At 47.9% G+C, this 23,661-nt stretch overlaps 6 protein-coding genes across 7 annotated transcripts; 1 reads left to right on the top strand and 5 right to left on the bottom strand.

Moving 5' to 3' along the window:
• Nucleotides 1-1,294: 1,294 nt before the first annotated feature.
• LOC108144611 (hormone receptor 4) lies at nt 1,295-8,849 on the bottom strand. Of its 2 annotated transcripts, XM_017269636.2 has the most exons (7): nt 8,587-8,700; nt 8,151-8,242; nt 7,293-8,081; nt 7,011-7,211; nt 5,368-6,740; nt 5,166-5,294; nt 1,295-4,401 (listed from the first exon to the last, which is right to left on the bottom strand). In XM_017269636.2, the coding sequence occupies exons 1-7, from the start codon at nt 8,598-8,600 to the stop codon at nt 3,334-3,336; spliced, it is 3,666 nt and encodes a 1,221-aa protein (XP_017125125.1). In that variant the 5' UTR covers nt 8,601-8,700; the 3' UTR covers nt 1,295-3,333. The 2 variants fall into 2 exon arrangements, with proteins under 2 accessions (XP_017125125.1, XP_041564718.1); XM_041708784.1 differs by having other exon boundaries at nt 5,368-7,211; nt 8,587-8,849.
• A 496-nt stretch (nt 8,850-9,345) lies between these two features.
• LOC108143810 lies at nt 9,346-11,552 on the bottom strand. Its single transcript, XM_017268336.2, has 2 exons — nt 9,793-11,552; nt 9,346-9,737 (listed from the first exon to the last, which is right to left on the bottom strand). The coding sequence occupies exons 1-2, from the start codon at nt 11,550-11,552 to the stop codon at nt 9,458-9,460; spliced, it is 2,040 nt and encodes a 679-aa protein (XP_017123825.1). The 3' UTR covers nt 9,346-9,457.
• An 858-nt stretch (nt 11,553-12,410) lies between these two features.
• Nucleotides 12,411-14,433, bottom strand: LOC108145090 (protein regulator of cytokinesis 1-like). The gene has a single exon (XM_017270282.2). It carries the CDS (start codon nt 14,393-14,395, stop codon nt 12,593-12,595), a length of 1,803 nt encoding a protein of 600 aa, XP_017125771.1. The 5' UTR covers nt 14,396-14,433; the 3' UTR covers nt 12,411-12,592.
• A 658-nt stretch (nt 14,434-15,091) lies between these two features.
• Nucleotides 15,092-17,416, top strand: LOC108145005 (protein regulator of cytokinesis 1). The gene has a single exon (XM_017270170.2). It carries the CDS (start codon nt 15,154-15,156, stop codon nt 17,239-17,241), a length of 2,088 nt encoding a protein of 695 aa, XP_017125659.1. The 5' UTR covers nt 15,092-15,153; the 3' UTR covers nt 17,242-17,416.
• A 218-nt stretch (nt 17,417-17,634) lies between these two features.
• LOC108144848 (zinc finger protein 420) lies at nt 17,635-22,111 on the bottom strand. Its single transcript, XM_017269995.2, has 4 exons — nt 20,888-22,111; nt 19,913-20,831; nt 18,886-19,493; nt 17,635-18,126 (listed from the first exon to the last, which is right to left on the bottom strand). Exons 1-4 carry the CDS (start codon nt 21,975-21,977, stop codon nt 18,059-18,061), a joined length of 2,685 nt encoding a protein of 894 aa, XP_017125484.1. The 5' UTR covers nt 21,978-22,111; the 3' UTR covers nt 17,635-18,058.
• A 409-nt stretch (nt 22,112-22,520) lies between these two features.
• LOC108143856 (probable 6-phosphogluconolactonase) lies at nt 22,521-23,543 on the bottom strand. The gene is made up of 3 exons (XM_017268423.2): nt 23,356-23,543; nt 22,743-23,233; nt 22,521-22,674 (listed from the first exon to the last, which is right to left on the bottom strand). The coding sequence occupies exons 1-3, from the start codon at nt 23,531-23,533 to the stop codon at nt 22,561-22,563; spliced, it is 783 nt and encodes a 260-aa protein (XP_017123912.1). The 5' UTR covers nt 23,534-23,543; the 3' UTR covers nt 22,521-22,560.
• Nucleotides 23,544-23,661: the final 118 nt, after the last annotated feature.

Here is a 23,661-nt window from a genome sequence, read left to right as displayed (position 1 = left end):
TTAAATCTTTTTTTTTTTTCATTCTTTTCGTTTCATTTGATTACTTTTTTTGTACGTTTTCTCATCTTTTGTTTTTTGTTCTTTTTTGTCAATTTTTTTCTTTCGATTTGTACAGAGAATAGTGCTGAAAGAAAATTAGGTATAGGTTTTATATATGATTTTACAATTAAGATAATATCTGCGACTCTGCTCTGTTTCAGCTCTCTGCCCTTCTCTAATGCATGTGCAAGTTGAGACAGAGCGATTGCGGCGGTAGAGCGCTTACGAGAAAGAGATGGGTGATAGGGGGATCCAGATGCAATAAGTTCCATTGGCATTTATGGGTTAATTTTAAATGGTGAGTAGTCTGGTTAATGGGGGATGTAGGCATGGGATAAGGTCAGTTTGGCTGGGTGTGGGTGTGGTTGTGGATGTGGATGTGGGGTGTAAACAACAGAAAGCATTAGGGAAATAATAAGTTACAAACTATAACAAAATCAAACAATTTATCTAGGACTAATAAAACCAAAAAAACTTTAGGCTTGTATGTGTAGAAACAGAGATATCGTCATATCAAAATGCTTAAAATTATAATAAATATTTACGGGTAGGTTCGTGCACACATAGAGAGTAACTTTCTAGGTATACATAACTAACATCGAATAGTGTTTGCATTTCTGCTAGTCGTTCTTAACTATACACATACATATGTAGGTAAAATGTATTGGCGAATTTAGAATTTAACTGAAAATTAAGCTGGGAAAATGCGAGGAATGTTAGGTGTTGTATTGTGTGGACCCAGCATTGTCTCTAGTGCCGAAAAAATATGTAGACTTATACATTAATTGAGGCGTTGATCAGTGCACCCAGTGCACCCACTCCATTCCATTCCCCCCGAGAACTTTACAGTACTTTATATCACACATAAACGAATCCCTCTTAATCTGACTGGGAATGGAGTGTTGGCCTGGTTGCAAACCAATTTCATCTAGCACTTATTTCTAGTATTTGATTTTAAGTTGTGTTCTTTGAGGTGTACAAAATAAGAAATTAAAAAAAGGGTTTGTGGGCAAACAAATTATGTTAAAGGAGTAGTGGATCATATTGGATAGTTGTTATATAGTAATATAGTTTATGCGTAATAATAATAATATAAAAATAATCACAGACTCGGATTTGCTGATTGGAATCATTTTTGTTTGTTATTAGTTTTTGCTATTTGTATATATTCCACTACGAATGTTCAGTTTGTTGTTTGATCGGTTTGTTTCGACTTAGTTCTTAAAAAGCTAAAATCACTTGGAATAACTTTAGATGTTTTTATACAGTTATGCTGCCGCACGCTTGTATGTGTGCACGTAGTATAATTGTTTTTTTATTAGTCCATATATTATCCATATTGTGTAGCATTACGATTACTAGAGTTATACGTACGTATACCTATGCATATACGACTTTTTATGCGCTTCCATTTAAATCTTATCATTTTCTAGCGTTACGACCCTCAACAAATACAGGTTTGGGGCAATGCAGGACCTTTTGCCACATAAATAGTTATATTAATATATATCTGTGTTGTCACGTGAATAAAAGTTACAATTACCATGATGCAAAGTCAAGCTCAAGTATGAACTTGGTCGCTTGGACCAAATCTGATGCATGTGCATTGGGATTCGAATCGATTCAATTAGATTATAATAGAGCGGTTTTAGTACATTTCATGTCATAAAGGTTTGCTATATTTCTCTGCCTGGCCTTTGCCTTTGCGTTTGCCTTTACATTATCTATTAAGCTTACACTTTTGTTACAACACAAATGACTCATATTAACATATAAATGAGCTTATTAATACAATAGAACTTCTGGATATAATTATTCTTATCTGAAAAAAAATTGCATAGTACAACGTTAGCTAAATATGTTGTTGCACAATTGCATATATATTCTTGCAGATCTTTCGAGGATTTAAGTATGTATCTTTTAGTAGGAGTGGTAATAATTTAACAATCTCATTACCCTAGGCGTTTCACATTATTTCAGATACGAATATTCTAAATGGACTTATGGCTGTTGTTCTAGATCGGATAGGTTTTATCATCTATCAAAGGGTTCATTTTCCCCGTAATGTGAACATTAAGGGGAGTGTGGTACGTTTACATACATGTTGTTAAGCGAATATTGTGTGTGGTATGTACAGTAACTTAAAAGCTATCATATATTCAATGATCTATGCGGTACACCCTACAAAAATTTCATTCCGCTCATTATTACTCTTGAACTGGCCCGTGTGTGGTGTAGGGTATTTTTTTTTTTTTGTAATTTTATATGCTATGCTTTTGTATGGTTTGATCATCATTCTGCATTCCCATTCATCGGTACCATTCTATGTGTCTGCGTTTTCTCAGGCCATTATGGTATTGCTTTTTGTGTACATATACGTAATATGCTACAGTATTTCAAGTTTATTAGTTAAACTAGTTCACAAGCAAACATAGTTTTGTATATGGTTAATATTAGTTATAAAGTTATAAAGAAGAACACAATGGGACAGACAATCAATTTCATGTACAAACAACGGGACACAATTTAAAAAATAGTTCATAAAAAATATCTGCGTTAGGTTCATAATTTAAATACAAGGTAAATTCCTCAGAAGCATTTGCGCTTATAAATGTGTTTTTTTTTTTTGTTTTTTGTTTTTTTTTTATGTCTATCTGCTTTACTTTCAACATAATCTTTAAGAACTGTCATCGAAAAAAAAAAAATAAGACGCTCAGCTCATTTGCTTAAAACTAAGTTGAAGTATTTATAAATATATGTGTATATAATTGTGTAAATATATATTTGAATTGATTACATAGGCTATATGCATGCACATTAAATTGCAATTGGGTTCTGGGTTTGTTGCTATCGTTGTGGTATTTCTTTTGTTGTCCAGGTCAAGCTTTAAGCATCCCGCTTAAATTTAAATTTTAAATACAAATTGCGGTTAAGAAAACGAAGCACGTTTTAGTCATTGATACGATTTATACACTTACAGCTAAATAAATATATATATATATATATATATATGTATACCGGATGGAGTGTGATGCGGACACCGGACACACTCCTATTCACCAAATACATTCTCATACACATATATATATATATATATATATATATATAAAAAGCGCTATTTATATAGACGTTGGGTATACAAGTCTACAGATCAACAAGTTGCAACTTTATAACTTAAAACTAAAGTTCTGCTTACTTTGCTACGCCCGCTCAACGTCACTTATCGCTTATCCACAATATATAGATAGTCGATATAAAAACTTTAAGCTTAAACTAGATATATCCTTCTTACTATCAATCATGCTTGAGTACGATGCGGGCGGGCGCCTTGGAGCGCTGCTTGTGGCTGCTCCCGCCGCCTCCAGCGCTGCTTCCACCCGACGACGCCTGTCGCTTCTCCAGCCGATCGAATATCCCTCCTCCAGTTCCCGCATTGCCGCTTCCACCTCCTCCTCCTCCTCCTCCTCCTCCTCCACCTCCTGCGCCACCTTTCCGCTGCATTGCGTTCTCCTCCCGCTGCCTCCTTTCCCGCTGCCTGCCGCCATGCGATGAATGCTGCTGCTGATGCTGCTGCTGTTGCTGCTGATCTCCACCGCTGCTGCCATTGCTGGTGGGCTTCAGTACCACCCGCCGCTGGCTGGAGCTAAAGCTGTGCGCCGATGACGAGCTGCCACCGCCGCCGCCACCGCCACCGCGCATCACCTTGTGGTTCCGCTTGACTACCAACAATTCCGGCGTGGCCGACCGCTTGCTGCTCATCGCCTTTTGTGACGGCGGCGGCGATGGTGTGGCCAACAGACGATCCTCCTCGTCCAGCAGCAGGTCATCGTCATCATAATCCAGTTCCACCTCATCGTCACTGGGCGTGCCCAGGCGGAGCATATCGCGTGGCTTGGGCGGAGTGCCACCAGCAGTCACCGCTCCTGCTCCACCGCCTCCGTTTCCCCCCATATTTCTGCCCGGCATCGCCGTAATCGCCTGCTGATGATGATGCTGCTGCTGCTGCTTGGCGGAGGGAGCCAGGTGCTCGGTTATGCTGCGCTTGGCCTCTGGCGCTATTTTTGCCGCCGTTAGTTGCTTACGCGCCGGATGCTGCTGCTGCTGCTGGTGCTGCTGTTGGCCTTGGTTTGACTGAGCATTGGACTGCGACGATTGGGAGTGCGACGGCGTTTGCCTGTTGCGCAGGTTGCCCACATCCTGGTCATCGCGTCGCTTCAACGAGATCACCTTGCGCTCGCCTTGCGCTGGCTGGCTAGGACGCTGCTTTTGCGCAGCGCCTCCGGCCGACACTGCAGATCCTTGTCCGGCAGCCGCCTCCTGGTCGTCGCGAGCTGGCGAATTGTGCTGCTCGGCGCGCTTTTCCTAAAAATTTTAGTTGTTTTGTGGTTTTCTCTTGGTTTTTCGAATCGTTTACTAGCTTAATTATATTAAGGCTGGCTTCGGTGCCCGAAGTATGAAATGCCCTTGCATTACAATTAAAAAGGGTTAAAAAAATCTCCAGTCATATTTTTTTTTTAATTGTATGTAAATATTATATAAAACATTAAAAACAAAAAACATTTTCCTTTCTATGACAGCTGTCATAAACTTGGGATTTTTGATTTAAAAATCTTGCAGAGGTCGACTCACTAAAATCGTAAAATGGTCTGATTTTTAAATTTTGGTTTATTAGATACCTATATATATATATATGCAATATTAATATTTAATCTACAAATTAAGTGACACCAGTTTTGAACAAACGTAAATGTCAACAATTAATAAGATTTTTAGATCAAGTTAAAAAATTCGTAATTTTTTCTATTTTTAACCTACAATAATTGGAGTCCTTTGAAAATGGCAATTTACTTTTTCAAAATAATATATATATATAATATAAGGCCATAATTTCAGGTCGATCAAAATATAAGCTTTGGAAGTTTTGATCTTTAGGACCCATGACATATATAGATTAGACGAGAAGTTTTGCCCAAAACACAAACATTTATGACCGTAAATTTAACTTGACAACCAATATTCTAAGATGCCTGATTGTGAAATTCGATTTAGGTACAACAACTACCCTTTTGCAAGGGCATTGAACAAATTTAAAAAGAAACAATATATTTATATATTTAAGGACTTACCTCGTGCAGTTTCTCCTCGGCCGCGCGCCGACGCTTTAGCTCCTTGTCGCGCATAATCTTCTCGCGCAGTTGCTTCTGCTTCTCGATCTCCAGACGGTAGTTTCGTGTCTCCTCGTCCTCGTCGCTTGGCTGCATCGCAAATAAGTGAAATGAGTAAGTAAATTCAAATCAAGTAAGTAATCAAATAAAGAACATCATTTACCATGCTGCGTGTGCCTGTTTCCGAGGGTCGGCCACGTGGTTCGCCGGAAAATGGATTCCGGGCGGTGCCCGTTCCGGCCGAGCCGCTCCTTCGTCGCTTGGGAGGCGCCGCACCGCCGGTTGCCACTCCGCCCGCTCCTGGGCCACTGCCACCGCCACTGCCAATGCCCGCTCCGCCACGATTCTCATCCCGATCCCGGCTAGACGCTCGTCGGAATCCCCGGTTTGCTGGCCCTCGATTAACACCATATCGTTCACGTTCTCGCTCTCGATCCCGCTCCCTTTCCCGATCCCGCTCGCGCTCTCGCTCCCGATCGCGTTCCCTTTCCATCCGCTTCACCGGCGAGTAGCTGCGACCCCGCGAGCGACTGCGGCTGCGGGTACGCCGCCGCTCGCCTGCCTGGCCAGAGGAGATGGCTGCCGAACCTCCGGAACCTGCCGACGGGGGCGAACGTTCCATGCGTCGCTTCTCAAAGTACTGCCGGTTCTTGTTGATGAACTCCTCCTGCTGGCGCAACAGTTCGGCCTCGCTGTTAATGGCCGGCATAAAGTGGGTCTCCTTGATGAACTTATTGGTGGCCGCCTCGACTCCGCCCTTGAAATTCGGATTGATGAGCACCTTGCTGACCCGCGGCACCGATGACGCACCCTGCTGCTGCTGCTGTTGCTGTTGCTGTTGCGGTCCATTCGGCTGCGGCGGCTGCGGCGGCTGTTGCTGCTGACCGGAATTGCCAAGCTGCTGTGAAGGATGTCCCGCTTGCTGCGGCGCTGCCTGTTGTTGCTGTTGCTGCTGCTGCTGCTGCTGCTGTGACTGTTGGGGTGGCGGACCACGCATGCCCATGCCATTGACGTAGTTTGGCGGGGCGCCGGGCATCATGTGCAGCGGCAGTGTCTGCAATGGTGGCCGCTGCATGCGCGTATTGTCGCCCTGCGGTCGCCAGCCATTGTGCGGCCGCATGAACTGCGGCGGATGCTGGGCCGGATGGCCCTGACCCTGATCGTAACCGTACGAGGGCGGGGCGTTGCGGTAGAGCGGTGGGCGCATGCCCGACTGCTGCTGGTGCGGCGACTGGTGTGGCTGATGTGGCCCTGGTCCTGGTCCTGGTCCCGGACCCAGAAGCGCTCCGTTCCGATAGCTGCCTGGATTGGGGGCATACGCCAGCGGCGGTGGCTGCAGCAGACCCACACGCACCTGCTCGTGCGGATGCGGCAGCAGGTGCGGCGGCACGCCTCCGTTCGGGTTGTGACTGTGGTGCATCATGTGCGAATGCGTGGGAGTGTGGAGGGGAGAGGCGGGAGCGCTGTGTGGCTGTTGTGTGTTGGGCGGTGCTTGTTGTGGTGACTGGTTGGGTGGCTGAGTTGGCGGATACTGGCCTGGAATTGGAATGAATGTCGGATTGTTCAGTGTTTGCTGTTGCTGTTGTTGTTGATGGGCTTGATGATTTGGATGGCTCGGATGGCTGGGATGGCTTGGATGGTTTGGATGGCTTGGATGGTTTGGATGGCTTGGATGGGCTTGTGGTATTGATAGGGTGAGCGGGGATACGGGAACGGTTAGTGGGAGGAGACAGGCGGCGGTGGGCGCAGCACCCACTGGCGTGCTCATCAGAGCCAGGTGCTGCGTTGGTGGTGGTGGAGCATTACCCGGCATGCCGTATCGCTGGGGCGGCGGCTGCATTCCGGCCATGCCCATGCGCTGCTGCTGCTGCTGGACGCCAAACATTGGCGAGGGATTGCGTAGCAGATGGTGGCGTGTTCCAATCCCGCGCGGCGGCTTGCCCATTTGATTCTGCTGCTGTTGCTGACCATGCATAAAGCGTCCACCTCCGCCCACGCGAGGTTTGTCTGCAATATAGATACATGTTACAGATATATATATATAGGTTTAAAAGTGATTGAAAAATGATTGGCTCGTGCCGAACGCACCTCCATGGCCTCCATGGTGTCGCCTCTGCTGGTGCTGGTAGGGCGACATGTGTGCGTGTTCCTGTTGCTGCCTCATATTATTTTCGGCCCGTTCGCTGGCCGTCTTGTAATTGGTGCGCTCCTCGCGCTCTTCCTCGTCCTCGCGTGGATCGGGCAGCTCTGAGATCACAGAGGCGGAGCTGGCACTGGGCAGGCTCTCCTGTGAGGAGGCCAGCAGTGAGCACAAGCCCAATCCCTGCTCGCCCTCGCTCTGGTTGCCCGAGTTCTCGGCTGCCTCCTCGCCTCCTTCGTTGCCATTGTTCTGGGAAGCGGCTTCTTTGTCGGCACTGTCAGCGGGCGGCGACGCCTCCTCTTTTGGCTGCTGGACCGGCAGATCCGAGTTCGAGGTGTCATGGGTGACTGTTGCCATTATCTCGTCCACTGCTGGCTGCTCCGCTGCGGCAGCAGGTGCTTCAATAGGTTTCTGTACCGTGGACTGAATGACTGCAGTGTTTGCAGCAGCAGCAGCAGCAGCAGGAAGAGGAGCAGCAGCAGCAGCCGCCGCTGGGACAGGAGCTGGGGCCGGGGCCGGAGTGGACTCTGCTGGGTAAACCTTTGAAGGAGGCACCACCTCAGCTGGGGCTGGCATAGCTGGAGCTGGAGCTGACGCTGCAGTTGCCGCTGCTGATCCTTGGGCCTGCAACTGTTCCTTGTGCTTGCGCTCGTGCTGGCGAATCTGCTCCTGGGCCCACTCCTCGGCCTCGGCACGCATTTGCTGCTTCACCTCGCTGGTGACATCCTTTTCGAGCTCTGTCAATGGGACCAAAAACACTGGTGATCAAAAGGGGATGGGGATCTATCGATTTGGGGAGGGCTCACCTTCGTCCGAGAGTAGCAACTCATCCTCGTCGGCGCCGAGCAAGGCCTGGTCATCGATGTCGTCGCCCAGCTCGTAGTTGAGCAGGTCATCGCTGCGGAAGAGTGGAGAATGGTGGGGAATGTGAGGAAAGTGGAAGAGATCCAAGGTGAGACTTTTCTCCTTCGGGGTTCCATTGAAAAAATCACCCATACTGGCGCCCATTCGCAACCACACACACACACACACAGCCGGGGGCATTCACTCACACGCACACCCACACAAACACAACCCGAAAATGTTATACACATGCAGATGCATACCTCCCCCGCCACTGTTTTTTTTTTTTTGTCGGGGGTTCTTTGGCCCCCACGTCCACACTAGCCCCCACCCGTTGCAACCGATCGCAGCAAGGTCCTTGTAGCCTTAGCAACCCACTTTTTCTCTCCACCCACTTACTTAATGTCCGACATTTTTTTGCCAGGGCAGCTGTTGACACTCGGCGGCGCGCGTGTGTGCGTGCCTCTGTGTGTGTTATTTAGAGCAGTGGAAATAGAACGGTGATTTTTATAACATTTTGCCGACTTTAGGGTCACACTCAGTTCGGTAACGCGCGCTTTTCCACTCGAGTAATAACGCCCGAAAGGTACGAGGAAACGTTGTGTTTTTTCACACGCAGTTTTGCTGTCAATTTTTTTTAGAGGGATGCAATCAGTATTAGAGGTGGAGAAACACCGTAACGAACATCGATGAACATCGTTGTTTGGCATGGCACTATCGATTTTTTCCCATCTCTAACAAGTGAAAATGGCCACACCAAAATGAATACTGCCTTTTTGCGCACTGTCACTTAACGGTTTTTTGGGTTACAATTTCATCAAATAGAAAACAATGCATAATTGAAAATCGTGATCACTTATTGGCTGATTTTAATAAATAAGGCTCTTCGATAAGGGATTCTATAATACATTTTTTCAAAAATAGGCACAAAATAGAAATATCCAGGTTTGAATGCCAATTAATTGGAATAAATATTACAAGTTCAAAGTTTAAAGTCGCAGCTTATTTTAAAAATAACAAAAAACGTTTATATCAAATAAATTTTCTTCCAGTACAAACGGCTGATAATTTATGGTTATTTTATTGAATTGATTTGAATTCTTACTTATAAAATCATTAAATACAGTATTTTGAAAAGTAATTTTTATACAATTACTATCGGGTTTAATTTTTTTTATTATGACTTCATCTTTAGCAAGTATAAGTATAGTTATGCTTATTATAGGTCCTTGGCTGAAACATAAGCTGAGCTTCTATTTAACATCTTTCCCTAGATAAAGTTAAAGTCCACGCAGTCGAGGATCACCTCTCGCATGCGCCTTTTGAAATTCGCCTCATTTCCCGCGCCCAGGAATCCGGCGCCCTGGAGATCCGTGGTGGCTCCGGCCTCGATTCGCTCGCTGATCGCCTGGAGGTCGGGCACATCCTGGCCCTGCATCGTCACGATGGGCAGGACCATCATGGCGAGCAGCAGGCCCACAGAAAATCTGGCTTCCACCTGCTCATCGAAGGCTGGTCGTGGCAGAAGTTGCTCCACTTGCTCGTTCAATCTATGGAAAGGATGGCTTACAAGTGGTATGACCACTGGAGACAAGCACCTCTTACCTGTTTAGTTGCTGCCCCAACTCCTCGTAGTAGTCCTCTAGCACACTTTTGAGGTATTGCTGCCTGAATCCCCGCGAGGTGCAGGTGAAAAGGAAATAGGCCAAGTCGGTGACCGGAGAAGCATATCGCATCAGTTGCCAGTCGATCAGGCGCACATCCTCCAGCTCGCCGCGCTCGGAACGCTTGTAAAGGATGTTGTTGTTCCAGCAATCGCCATGGCAGATGACAGCGAAGGGTTCGCAATTGGATCCGCTGACCAGGGGTAGCAGCAGCTCAAAGTACGTTCCCCTGGCGAAGTAGTCCTCCAGACGAGCGCGATAGGGATCGTCCCCAGGCGAAAGCAGCGACGAAAGGGCACTACCCTTCAGGTTCTCAAAGTAGACACCCAGGGCATGGTCCTCACGTCGCTGCTCAAAGATGTCCACCAGCTGCCGAAGTGGTTGCATCCTTTCGCCAAACTGACGCTTCCCAGCCAGCGATATGGCATGTAGTTTGGCATAGGATCGGATCACCTGACGCACATGCTCAACGGGCAGGTCCGAAAAGCGGCTGTGAAGAGAGAACCCGTCGCAGGTCAGATCCTCCAGCACGATGCACTCGTTGGGCTCATCCTGACGGCACCCAAAACAGCGGGCATGCTGCCGGAAGCGTTCCTCCATGGGGATCTCGCACCTCTCCTGGATCATGTCAGCCAGCGGCAGGAAGACCTCGTAGGCGGCCGTTTCCCTCAGGAAGCATGGACGTGCGAAGAATTGCTTGCGACGTACCCGATTCTGTGGCGGAAGCTTCACCACCAGGCTACCAGGTTTCGATTTCGATTCAGAGCCCACCAGGAGGCGCCACACCACGCCCAAGTAGTTGTCACCCTTGGCACTGGCTCGGTTCAAACGGAGCTCAGGATTGGCTCCCAGTTCGGGCCAAAGTTGGGTGACCAGGTGCCGGAGGAACTGGGTAACCTGCTCGTTGGGAAGGTCTTCTTCTGGGGCGGAAGCACTTTTTTCCTGTTCTTCAGGTGTTTTCTTTAGGGTCTCCGCGTTCTGCTCGTTTTGGGTGTTATCACCATTTGGTTCCGGTAGTGAGTCTTGAGAGAATTCTCCTGCCGAATCTTCGTCTGCAGCTTTCTCAGCCAAATCTTCAAGTTTCTCTGTCAGCTTCTTCTTTTCTATCACTTTTAAAGCCTCTTCTCTTTCCAGAACATCTGTGTTTGTCTGATCTTCTAGATGTGTCACCTTAGCATGGGTATTTTTTTCCTTAGAATTATCTTCTTTTTCTAATACCTGATCTTCGAGCTTTTCCTTTGATTCTAGAGGATCCTCATCGAACTCTTCTATTTCATCTTTATGTACAACGTTCTCCTCTAAGGTATCTTTTTCTTCAACCAGTTTAGTTTTCAAACCCTGATATATTTCAATGAACTCCGCTTCAGTACTTCCCAGTCGACGTTCCTCTTCCTCCAAATCTTCTAGTGTCTGATCTTCCTCTGAATCTTGATATCTTGGATTATCTGGAATATCTTTTATCTCTTCCGATTTCCCCTTTTGCTTTAGTATTTTTGAGATATCCTTTGTCGGTGGCTCCTTATCCTCTTCGCGTTCAAGTGACTTCTGATTTTCTTCTAGTTTTTTTTCTATATATTCCTCTAGCACCTTCTTTTGTTCTGTTTGCTCTTCCAGAGGTTCCTCCCTTTGGTGATCTTCCTGCTCCTGCTTCTGCTCCTTCTCCTCTTCCTCATCCTGCTGCTTCTCGCTGGGCTGTTCCATTGCATACTACGACACCGCCCGGTATGCGACCCGGTTTTATAGCCCAACCAAGCCCAACCGCTACGACCGCAAGTCGAATGATGCAGTTACTCAGGTTTCATCCAGTCATCTCCCCCCGATTGCAACAATCGCTGTTCACCAAACCCGGACGCCACAGGTATTCCGCCAAGTGCTCAGCAGCCAAGAATAGTTGAGTAAAAACATATAAACTAACTAACTTTCAGGTACTAAAATTCATTCATAGAAATAAAAAAAAAAAGAAAAAAAATTAAATTAAAAGAAATAAGAAAATTAACAATATGAATTTATATTGAGCTTTAACATTTAATTTTAAGTATTGTTAATAAGAATAACTTATTTCTAATTTATTTTACGTGACTAGAGTAATAAATATATAAGTCTTGAACTTGAAGCGATTTCAAATTTCAAAAGAGTAAAAATTGTTCGCCTTTTTTATCTCTTTTTAAATTCGTGATTTTTGGGCGAAATTATGTTGTTATGAAAAAAAACCTATCCCTTAAGTTTTGATAAAATTCGGTTACATATATCATATATTATAGCTGCCATAATCTGTTGTACCAAAGGGTTTTATGCCGATGTTTCGCGCAGTGTATAAAAATTATTTCTAAAACTTTCTTGTTAAAAACATTACCGATCGGAGGACTATATCATTTAGTAAATTGATACATTTTATTGCTGTCGAAGAATTTTGCCTATATCTTGTATTTTTTTTTTTACTTACATAGTACTATAATCATCAAGCTTGCAATACGCACAGCTGCGGTCAAAATAATTGTAATGGGGCAATGTAGTGTTTAAAAAGAATGCCTACTTACTAATTTACGAAACAAGGTTTAAAAAACCTTTAAAATTATTTTTATTTTTCCAGGAAAATTAAAACTGTTAAAACTGTTAATAGTACCAAAAGATTTTATCGTTATTATTTTGCGATGGTTTTAAATAATTTTTCTATGGTGTAATTACTAGAATTGCCCAATTTAGTTTACAGTAATACATTTATTGCTTTGTGTGCTAGTATGTTAGTACGGCTCCAGGTCGCTTTCGTTCTCCTCGCTGGTCGGAGGCTGCACATGGACCCGGGGAATGGGACGTTTCTTTCCGTTTGCCCTGTTCCGGCGCACCGAGTATTCCAGCACTCGCACCTTCTTCTGCGGCGACTTTAGCGGCTTCTGGCCATCCGGGACTGCCAGAGTGGCTGGCTGGCAATCCAGCGATGTGATTAGATTTCGCTTGGCCGCAGCCGCCGACTTCTCATTGTTGGAATGTCGCCTCTTCTGCAGATTCCCCGTGCTCTTGGCGGCAGCAGCAACAGCACTCGAGTTCATCTTTGACGGGGTCTTTTTCAATGAGGATGAAGATCCGTGCGATCCTTTGACGTTGCTGTTGCAGTTGCCTTTCAGCGAAAACGTATTTGGCGTAAGAGGAGCCATTGGCCGCTTCATTATGCTGGCCGTCATGTGGGAATCCTTCTTTTGGGCGGAGGGCTGCTTCTTGGACTGGCGATGGACCTCCCAGTCCGCCGACATGCTCTCCAATATGTCCACGCCGTTCACCAGGAATGGCCTGCCCGTGTGACTCGTGTAGGCATTCACCAGCTCGGTGATCTGCTGATCGATCTTGGGAAGCTGACATGACATAGCCTTGCGCTCACGCTCCTCCTTGAGCAACTGGCCACCGCGATTGTTGAATCGATTGGGATCGTTACTTTTGGCCTCCAGGGCCGCCATGCGTGACCAGAGCTCCACACGATTGGCATATAGATCGAAGATCTTCCTATTGCTGTTGTAGTAGCTCTTCAGTTCGTCCAACTCCATTTCGAAGGCTTCCAGAACATCTTCGCTCTGGTTATCGCAGCTGTAGAAGACAAAGCTCTGGCACTCCTGCGGACTCTTCAGCGTGAGAGCCCACAGCTCCTTGATCTCGAGGCGCAGCTGCTCGATGAAGGTCTTGATGTTCTTGCGTCGCATTTGCTGGCAGCGATGCAGCTCCTCGCGCAGGACATCGTAGGTGCGCTGATTATAGGACGTGGCTTCACGCACCGGACGCATGGCGAATTCGTCCGTGATCTTGAGTCGCTGCCAGAGCAGATCTATCTTGCCGCGCATCACGTCGATCTGCACGTGCATCTCCTTCACCTGGTCGGCGTACTCCGTATGCAGGAGGCGCAGCCGCTCGAAGGAGGCGGGGCTAACGCATTGGTTTCCTCGGCTGAGCAGCCGACTTTCGGTGTCCGACATGACATGGATGTCGAGTAGCTTCATGTTGTGCCTGATGCTCTGGCGCAGCTGGTGCATCTCCTCCAGTCGCTTTTCTCGCCGATGGCCGAGCTGTTGCACATGATCGCGAAAGGAGTCCATCTCTGTGGGCAGTGGCAGTGGATCAGCGAGCAGGGACCGTGGCATTTCACCCAGCTCCTCGCAGAGCTGTTCTTGCTGCAACAGGAGCTCGCGTATCTCGGCCTGGCGCCGGGCCCGCTCCTCGCGCAGTTGCTCGATGCTCTTGTCCAGCTTCAGCTGCCAGACGACCAGCGGCATGTCGTCTGGTCGGGGGCCTATGTCCACTGGATCGTGCAGAAGGCGAGTCAGGTCGGAGGCCTCCGCCTCCAGAGTTGCTATTTCCGCCAGGATTCCCTGCTGCTTCTCGCGGGATTCGTTTATAAGGTCCGTGAAGAAACTGTGTGTATGGCCATGGAGCTTGTGAAGGAACTCGTCGCAGGTCTTCGGCTCGAACATCCTCGACCACATCGCGTGCAGCTCCTCCACATGCTCGCCCGTCATCTCCACGATTTGGGCCTTTAGTGTGGCGGCATTTGAAGTGTTCATAATAAACAATGACGCCGGTAATTTCGATAAATTCAAACTGAAATGGCGGCCAACTATGCTGCCAGACTGTTTCAAGCCAGGGCTGCCATGTGGTTTCAGTTTAAAATTCCAAAACCAGGGCTGACGCTTAAAATGCTTCAACAATACTTTGGACAAGGCTGAAGAGCACCTTCTCTTGGGTTTAAAAAAATCGATTTTTGTTCCATCAAATATAATTATTTCGATGTGACACGTGTTTCTGGAATATGCGTTAATAGAAGGTTTTGTTGTAATGATATGCTTATAATACATCCAGCTGCGATAAGTTGTATAAACTTCTATCACGCTTGAAAGAGTGAATATTTAGCACTAGCGAATTTTGTTATTTTATATATTAAAAGTGATATACTTTCGGTGAAACAGAAAACAGTTTTACATTCAATCAATAAATATCATACATTTTCTAAAGTTGTGATAAAGATTTAAAAAAATGTACATACATTTTACATATAAAATGTGTAAAATCTATTATGACGAATTTTATAAAACCCTCAGCAAAAGAAATTGTGCTGATTTTCAAAGATTTTTATATAATATTGGCTATAGACGTCTCTATAGCAGTGTGGAAGCATTTTACGCTTCAGCCCTGGTTTAAGTATTTTAAACTAATAACATATGGCAGCACTGACTGAAAACAGTGTGGCAACATTTTCGGCCGCCATTTCAGTTTGAATTTACCGAAATTTCTGGCGTCATTGTCATTCATTCGGTACGAGATCATGAACACTCCAAATGCCGTCACGATGAAGGCCCAGATCGTGGAGATGACGGGCGAGCATGTGGAGGAGCTGCACGCGATGTGGTCGATGCTGTTCGAGCCCAAGACCTGCGATGACTTCCTTCACAAGCTCAAGGACCATACACACAGTTTCTTCACGGACCTTCTAAACGAATCCCGTGAGAAGCAGCAGGGAATCCTGGCAGAAATAGCAGCCCTGCGGACGGAGGCCTCCGACCTGACGCGCCTTCTGCACGAGCCCGTAGACATAGGCCCCCGACCAGACGACATGCCGCTGGTCGTCTGGCAGCTGAAGCTGGACAAGAGCATCGAGCATCTGCGCGAGGAGCTGGCCCGGCGCCAGGCGGAAATATGCGAGCTCCTGCTGCAGCAGGAGCAGCTCTGCGAGGAGCTGGGCGAACTGCCGCAACCCCTGCTCGCTGATCCACTGCCCCTGCCGGAGCAAATGGACGCCTTTCGGGATCGCCTCGAGCAGCTGCGCGATCAGCGAGCGCTGCGCCTCAAGGAGATGGACCAGCTGCGCCAGAGCATCAAGCACGACATGAAACTGCTGGGCTGCCTGCCCCAGACCGACGCCGAGGAGCGTCTGCTCAACCAGGTGGAGCACTGCCTCACGCCGGAGGCCTTCGAGCGGTTGCGCCACATGCAAAAGTCTTTCGCCGACCAGGTGAAGGAGCTGCGCGAGCGCATCGACGATATGCGCAGCAAGATCTCCGTACTGTGGGAGCGGCTCCAGGAGACGGACGAGTACGCCATGCGGCGCGTGCGCGAATCAACGTCCTACAACCAGCGCACCTACGATGTGCTGCGCGAAGAACTGCAGCGCTGCCAGGCGCTGCGACGACAGAACCTGAAGACCTTCATCGAGCAGCTGCGCCTCGAGATCAAGGAGTGGTGGGATCTCACGCTGAAGAGCCCGCAGGAGCGCAAGCGTTTCTCCAACTACTACAACGACTGGTACAACGAGGACCTAATGGAGCTGCACGAACTGGAGCTGGACGATCTGAAGACATTCTACAACAAGAACAAGGACATATTCGAACTGTACAAGAGTCGCGCCGAGCTGTGGGCACGCATGGAGGCCCTGGAGGCCAAGGCCAGCGAGCCCAATCGCTTCAACAATCGCGGTGGCCAGCTGCTCAAGGAGGAGCGTGAGCGCAAGGCCATCACGTCCAGGTTGCCCAAGATTGAGCAGCAGATCACCGAACTGGTGCACGCCTACGAGGAGCGGGAGAACACCGCCTTTCTGGTGCACGGCCAAAACATTCTGGAGCTGATGGCCGCCGACTGGGAGCGCCAACGTCTGGCCAAGCAACAAAATTCGGCCCGTAAGAAGCCGCCGCCGTCGTCGTCGGCCAGCAAGGTAATGCCACCACCCGCTCCGGGATCCACGGCTCCGCGCACGCCGCGCACACTGCGCAACATGTCCACGTTCTCCAGCTCCACCATGTCGCTGCGGAAGACGCCCTCGCAGCAGCACCTGCGCCCACTGAACGTGACCAAGAGCACGGGCAACCTGCACAAGCGTCTGAATCCGTCCGCCAACCTGCAGACAGGCGGCCCCAAGACGCCGAATGCCAAGCGCAGCTTGATGAACACCCTGAACTCCATGACGAAGGCATCGCCGGCTGTTCAACGCCAGCAGCAAAGCCATCAGCCGCAGAAGGCCACCAAGTCGCCGCTGAAGCGAGTGCGAGTGCTGGACAACACACTGCGGCGCAGCGGCGGCATGGGCAGGCGCAGCATTGGTACGCGCTCCAGCAAGAAGCCGCGCACCAAGTCCACGGACCAGGAGCCGTCGCCCATCGACACGGACGACTACACGACCACGGATGAGAATAGCGAGCACGAGCACGAGCACGGCGGAGTAAGCTATGAGGAGTTCCGTCCAACCAATCGCTCCTCAATGTTGCCGCGCCAGCGTCACCATTTGTTGACCATTCCACGAACGCGCCATCGTCTCCAGCGTGCTGCCATGGGGCAGGAGGAGCAGCTGCCGGAGGTCAACCCCAATCTGCCGGTCCCACGGGAGAGCCTGATGGTGGTCCAGCCGCGAAGACATTTCTAGTTTCTAGTTACACTGGAAAATAACTGAAATTAACACGTACCTACTAATACTACCCTTCACAGTTGGCGTTTCTTATTTGTATTTCTTTTTGTTTTGTGTTTTACTTTTCATGAATAAAAATTAAGTGTAAGAACCACTAAAACATGTTCTGTTCTGTCTTGGCAAAGGAATTAAATTATATGAAATATTAATGGCATGAATGTAACACAGTAAATAGTATTATAATTTTGGTCTGTAATAATTGAAATTATTAAAGACTTTTGAGCTAAGTCTAATATTTTTGAACAATTAACCAATTTTCCAATAAACTTTTTCATAATATCCCCTACTATAAATTCTAAATTTAACTACAAATTTCCATTAGCAATTAAGAAAAACAACAAAATAACGATATACATGTTTCACTATGCGTTCAGGATTTATTTACTCGATCAATTAATCATGTTAGTGGGATGGGAGCGATTTTTATTTAAATATACATGCGCACTGATGTAAGCTTTATAAAAACCTTCCTTCCAACCGCCTACACTGCGCATTTACATGTAAGCAGTTCTTATTCGACTATTACATACATATTAACACATTAAAATGACCGGCATTCGTGGTGATGCCGGCGCTTGTGATGTACCCTCCAATTGGCCACATTCCTGCTCCTCTCCATTCCGACGGCTATGTACAGAGGAAAGCTTAAGACTACACTGGAATAGTTGTGTGTTGTGTATTGTGTGTTGTGTGTGTTCGGGTTGAGGTGTCCGGGATGCAGGGTCCTCGGGAGCAAGAGGACGCAGTGCAGCATAGTATTTGGTCCAGGCGATGGCTATTTGCCCGTGTCGCTGCCGCTCTGGCTGTGCTGACTACTTCCTCCATGGTTGTACATGAGATGCGCTAAAACCGAAAGAGACGGAGATGGTTTAGACAAGGAGGGCGATATTCTCAATATATTTAAAATATTATTCCCATATTGATATAATATTAAGGAACAGCCTTGGCATTACATTTTACTATTATTTAAATGTTAAAAAAAAAAAAATTATCAATTAAAATAAATCAAAATAATCCACATTCATAATAAAACTAAACTATTTTGAAAGTGGCTAGCACTAAAACAGGCTTGGTTTTCTTAAGCCATTCATTTCATTCCTCGTTTTTGTGTTTTGTGTGGTATTTGTTTAATTAAGTTTAAATGTCATGTAATGTCAATTTAAAATAAAACTATTTAGTGTTTTTATGTTTAATAATAATAAAATAAACCTAAGAAGGAAAAGCATAGTTATTTGCGTCTACTTCGAAAGCATTTTAGATTGTAAGCAGGACTAATGCATTACATTTGGAATACTTATCTTCAACGTATAGTTAAAACAAATATAATACCCTGATTTTGTGGCAATTGAAAACATTTTATACAAACAAAAACTAAGAATGCAAGTTGTACATTGAAGAGAAAAGAGCGAAGGCAAAGGATAAGTTTAATTGTAATTTCCTGTACTGTCATATTTTTCCCTATCGAAAATCCCTTTCAACATTCCGACCCTGTAGAGCATATTTATATATAGCCATGTTCTTCCATTTGTCCATTTCCTCGTTAACAAGTATTTCAATTGTTGAAATCATAACATTTATGGTTGCCTTTGGAGCAATGCTTACCCATGACGACTGGCGGAAAATTGAAGCCGCCAAAAGGAGCCGCCGTATTCACTGCATTCACCGCCGTCGGAGCGAAGCTGGCGCCATCCAGAGTGGTGGCTGGAGCGGCGGACGCTGACTCCGGAGCCAGGCCGGAGGATGTGGCATTGTATGTCCCTGGTGAGTGAATGACGGTGGTCGACGATGAGCTTTCGGCTCCGCCGGCAGCAGCAGCCGCCGCCATCAGGGGATCCATGCCGGGTTGGTAGCGCGCCGGCGGCATCACAACGGTGGTCAGATGCGACTGTCCGCCGTCGTCCAGCAAGCCCGTACGCTGAAGGCGCCCCGTCTTCGTCTCGATGTGCTTGTTGTGGACGCTCAAGCAGTGGTTGCGCATATTGTACAGCTGCAGGAAGTAGGCGTCGCAGTGCGGACACTTGTACCGCTCGCCCGTATGCCGCCGGATGTGCGCCTTGAGGTCGTTGCTCTGCGTGAAACTCTTGGGGCACTGGTCGCACTTGTACGGCCGTTCGCCGGTGTGCGTCCGCATGTGAATGGTCAGGTTGTAGGCCCGATGGAAGCTCTTGCCACAGGTATTGCACAGATTCGGCTTGGTGCCCGTGTGGTACCTGCAATTAAGGGATATCGGTTAGGAAACATAGTAAAATATGTTTGATTCCGTCACAGTATATACAATTATTTAGATGAATTGTTATAATTGATAAATAATAGCTAAATAAAAGTAAACAAAAAGGCAATGAATAAATCGCATATTGAATTTGTTTGTTTCCTTACAAAAAATAATATAGAATTGATAATCTAAGCATGTACTACTCTTGAAATTGAAGCCTATAAGCTTATTGAACTCATACATATTTGTTGATTACTCTTGAAAATCAAATACATCTAAAAAATATTTTATTTATTAAGATTGAATAATCTAAATACACATTTTGGAAGCCTCTTTTAGCTTCTGCAGTTTGAGACTTATATTCTAATCTTCTCAAGCAAAACCAAATCTAAAACTATATATTTGGGCATCACTTACCGCTCGTGGACCTTGAGATCGGTGGCGCGGGGGAAGGCCTTGACACAGTAGCGGCACTTGTAGGGCTTCTCGCCGTTGTGGCGCCGCATGTGCACGCGGAGGTAGTCGTTGCGGGCGAAACTGTCGCCGCAAATGCAGCAGAGGAAGTTCCGCTGCCCGGTGTGGGTCTTTTCGTGCTCCCTCAGCTGCGCTCGCTCGCGGAATGTCTCCTCGCAGGTCTTGCAGGCGTACAGGAAGTCGGTGTGCAGCAGGGTGTGCTTGCGCAGGTAGGTCTTGCTGGAGAAGCGCTTGGAGCAGTACTCGCACGTGTGCTCCGCCAGCTGCAGCTTCAGCTCGCTGCCCGGCTCCAGGCCCTCGCCATTGTGCTTGCTAACCTTGTGGCGCTCCAAGGAGTCCAGACGCGAGAAGGCGGCCTCGCAGAGTTCGCACTTGTGCTCCTTGTTGCTGTGCAGGCTCTGCACATGCGCCTTGAGGTGGTCGCTGCGCGCAAACGCTTTGGGACAGTGCGGACAGTTGTGGGGCTTCTTCTCCAGGTGCGACAGCTTGTGGCGCAGCAGGTGGCAGTGACGCGAAAAGGTGCGTTGGCACACTTCACAACGGTTCTCGGGATTGGGCTCGCTCTGCTTGTTGCGTCGTCGACGCCTGCCGGATTTGGACTTCTTCAGCGGCTTCTCGCCGTCCAGCGGCTCCTCTTTAAGCCGAAACTCTCCATCGTCGTCGTCCTCTCCGTCCTCGTCGTTGTCCTCATCGTCATCAAGGTCGCTTTCATCGTCGACGAACTCACCCTCGCTGAGCGGCAGTTCTTCGCCCACATGCAGCTTCATGAATTCTTCCATTGCCATTGCCTCGTCCTCGCTGCCCACAAGATGGCTCTCCTCCTTAATGCTGAACTGGGTGTCGCTGATGGCAATGGGCTCATCTGAAAGATGTGCAAAGAATTAAACGGAAACCAGTTTAGAACAGTGGGAAACTCACTTTTCACAGTCCGATCAATGGAGCCGTCGGCTGGAGCTTCCGCCTTTTCCCGCCGCCGACGCTTCTTCTCGAGCTTCAGTTGCATGGCCAGGTCAACTTCCTCCGCCTCCAGGCAGGGCTCTGGCTTGATGTGCAGCCACAGCGTTTGATTGGCCACGTTGCCCTCTTCGTCCTCGTCTTCGTTGCTGGAAATGGGATTCGTATTGCACTTGAAGGCATCAAGTCCGTCCTGCTCGTCGTCCTCCTCGTTGAGCAGCACTTCGGCGGAGACGAGCTCATCCCCGCCATCGCTCTGCATGGTATTGTCATCCGCCGCCGGCCACGTGCGCAGCAGATCCTCCTCCACGTCCCGGTGCTGATTTCGCATGTGGCGCAGCAAATGATCCCGACGGCTGAAGGTGCGCTGGCAATGGGCGCACTGAAGGCGAGCGGTCTGCTCGTGACTCCGCGCCAAATGGCTGCGCAGCTGCCGGAGATGCGGGAAATGCTGCGGGCAAAACTTGCACTTGAATTCCTCGACCTGAGTGCCCTCCGTGCTGGTGCCGCCGGTGGCCGAGCCAGTGCCCTCCTTGGTCGTCCTATGCACCTGGTTGCGGTGCAGGCGCAGTTCCAGACTGTTGAGAAACTGGTCGTGGCACATCTCGCAGGGCAGCAGGGCCACCTGATCCGTCTGGCTGGCCGCCTCGGCACCGCGCGTCTTCAGCTGGGGCGAGCGGCCCAGCAGGGCCACCAGCGAGCAGTATGAGCGCTCTGCGTGCCGCTTGAAGCGGTAGGCATGGCGTGCCGCCTCCACGCAGGAGCCGCACATGTGCGGTGGCATCCCGTCGTGCCGCTGGCACTGGTGCAGCGTGCACTCGTCCAGGATGCGGGCCAGATTGGCGCCCTCCTCGACGGGCGCGTCCTCGAAGATGAAGTGCAGCTCCTCGCCGTCCAGCGATGCGTCCCGTAGGCAAACGCGGCAGACGCGCTCCGCGTCCATGGTATGCAGGGCCAAATATTTACTCCCCGCCGGCTGACTTTGCGACTCCTCCTGACTCCGACTGCCCGGCTCCTCCTGCTGCGGTTGCAGGTGCGGCTCTTCCGTTGCCATGGCTGTTTCGTGTCCTGTTAGGTCCTTGCTATCGCATGTGGGGCGTCACTAATTAGCGCAACTGCTGCTGCTGCTGCTGCATTTCCTTAATTTTCTTTTTTTTTTACCAATACAAGAAGAGGCGTTTGTTGTGACCCCAGATCCGGTCATACTGGATACCGTTTTCTGGATTACCGAGTACGGGCCCACTAAATATCGATAAGCCGCGTGTCGCCGATAATTTGAAGCCAAATCTGGCTTGAGTTTGCACTTTAAATCACAATCAAATAATTTTGTATACTTTCTTTTGTTGCATTTGTTAATTGTAATAAGTTTATTTATAGTTTCTTTTTGCTATTATTTAAAACAATTAAAAACAAAGAAAAAACACAGAAAAATGTTTTCAATTTTTAATTTATTTTTGTTAACAATTTAATACCGAAACCGTTAAAAACAAATTTTTAATTCAATATAAACACTACCGTTGCCCATAAAAATTGAATAGTATTTAATATAGCTTAGAGCTAATTAATGTATTGTACCCGCCATTAAAATCACTACAACTGTATCAAAAATTGTATTATTCATCATTATTATATATCATTTATACGGCTGCAATTTCTTTTCCAGCTCCCGCGTCTACAATCAACGTCAACTGTCCTTGTGTTGGATTTACCCAGGCGGCGGGAAACTCCTTGTCCAGATCAACAAATACGCGCTGAAATGAAAGTAAAACAAGAAAATACGGCTATTTTAACGAAGATAATAAAAATTGTATTTTCTTACCTTAACGACGCCGGCTTTCCCAGCGCCCGTAACCACAAAGGTGACATCCCGGGCGTTATTGATTAGCGGCAGGGTGAAGGTGATCCGCTCGGGCGGCGGCTTGGGCGAGTTTCGGATGGGGATGACCAGGCGCTGTGACTCCTGGAGAGTGGCTGGCTGCTCGGGAAACAAGGAGCAGGTGTGCCCGTCGGGTCCCATACCGAGGAGCAGGAGGTCGAACTGCGGCAGGCATCCGCAGCCCACTTGACCCTTAACCTTTGCCTCGTAGTCCGCGGCACAGTCGTCCAGCGACTTGGTGACATCGGCCCGGATGAACTGCGAGTCCCGAATGCCCGGCAAATGGGTCAGCCACTCGGCCTTGTAGGCACCGTACGTGGAATCACCATCATCCAGGGGCACATACCGCTCGTCGCAGAAGAAGAACAACCACTTGGCGGTGTTTAAGTCTCCAAGCTTCAGGGCTTTTGTCAGCAGCTGGATAAGGGAACCTCCTGCATGTGGAATTAGACACTTGACTTTGGCAGTGAAATTTCACAGATCGCACCTGGCAAGGTCACTTCAAGTTGGGCTTATCAGCACACAAGCACTTGACTTGTCTGACCCCGATCCTCACCTGAAAGTCCTACGCTAAACTTGTCCTGCCTGTCCAACGCCTCCTGAGAGCAGCGCTTCAGAAGATCGGCTAGCACCTGCACCAGTTGATCCTCCGAATCGGCCGGTATTACCTTCAACGGACTCTTTCGCTCCGACATATTGCTGATAATGAAACCCGACTCGACTTCGATTTCCATAAATTACCTTTCGTGCTGCCAACTATCGATTACCAACTTGATAAAGTGGTAATAAAAATATTCAACAACATTCGAATTTTTAGCACTTAGTGCTCAATAAAAGTTTTTTGAATATCAGTTTTTTAAAA

Source organism: Drosophila elegans, unplaced genomic scaffold (genome assembly GCF_018152505.1).
Source record: "Drosophila elegans isolate 14027-0461.03 unplaced genomic scaffold, ASM1815250v1 contig_149, whole genome shotgun sequence".
NCBI classification, from domain to species: domain Eukaryota; kingdom Metazoa; phylum Arthropoda; class Insecta; order Diptera; family Drosophilidae; genus Drosophila; species Drosophila elegans.
Note: the sequence above shows the minus strand (reverse complement) of the source record. Positions and strands in the feature narration are given on the sequence as shown.

What these genes read in the sequence shown, in the direction of transcription:
- LOC108144848 (XM_017269995.2), bottom strand. Translation starts at nt 21,977, where the DNA reads ATGGCAACGGAAGAGCCGCACCTGCAACCGCAGCAGGAGGAGCCGGGC. An exon ending in CATTGATCGGACTGTGAAAA is followed by an intron (nt 20,832 to 20,887) that starts GTGAGTTTCCCA and finishes CACATCTTTCAG; the next exon opens with ATGAGCCCATTGCCATCAGC. An exon ending in TTTTCCGCCAGTCGTCATGG is followed by an intron (nt 18,127 to 18,885) that starts GTAAGCATTGCT and finishes TTTCGGTTTTAG; the next exon opens with CGCATCTCATGTACAACCAT.
- LOC108143856 (XM_017268423.2), bottom strand. Translation starts at nt 23,533, where the DNA reads ATGGAAATCGAAGTCGAGTCGGGTTTCATTATCAGCAATATGTCGGAG. An exon ending in GTTTAGCGTAGGACTTTCAG is followed by an intron (nt 23,234 to 23,355) that starts GTGAGGATCGGG and finishes TTCCACATGCAG; the next exon opens with GAGGTTCCCTTATCCAGCTG. An exon ending in GGAAAGCCGGCGTCGTTAAG is followed by an intron (nt 22,675 to 22,742) that starts GTAAGAAAATAC and finishes CTTTCATTTCAG; the next exon opens with CGCGTATTTGTTGATCTGGA.
- LOC108143810 (XM_017268336.2), bottom strand. Translation starts at nt 11,552, where the DNA reads ATGGAACAGCCCAGCGAGAAGCAGCAGGATGAGGAAGAGGAGAAGGAG. An exon ending in TTGGGGCAGCAACTAAACAG is followed by an intron (nt 9,738 to 9,792) that starts GTAAGAGGTGCT and finishes TCCTTTCCATAG; the next exon opens with ATTGAACGAGCAAGTGGAGC.
- LOC108145090 (XM_017270282.2), bottom strand. Translation starts at nt 14,395, where the DNA reads ATGAACACTTCAAATGCCGCCACACTAAAGGCCCAAATCGTGGAGATG.
- LOC108144611 (XM_041708784.1), bottom strand. An exon ending in ACACCATGGAGGCCATGGAG is followed by an intron (nt 7,212 to 7,292) that starts GTGCGTTCGGCA and finishes TCTATATTGCAG; the next exon opens with ACAAACCTCGCGTGGGCGGA. An exon ending in CCGAGGAGAAACTGCACGAG is followed by an intron (nt 4,402 to 5,165) that starts GTAAGTCCTTAA and finishes TAAAATTTTTAG; the next exon opens with GAAAAGCGCGCCGAGCAGCA.
- LOC108145005 (XM_017270170.2), top strand. Translation starts at nt 15,154, where the DNA reads ATGAACACTCCAAATGCCGTCACGATGAAGGCCCAGATCGTGGAGATG.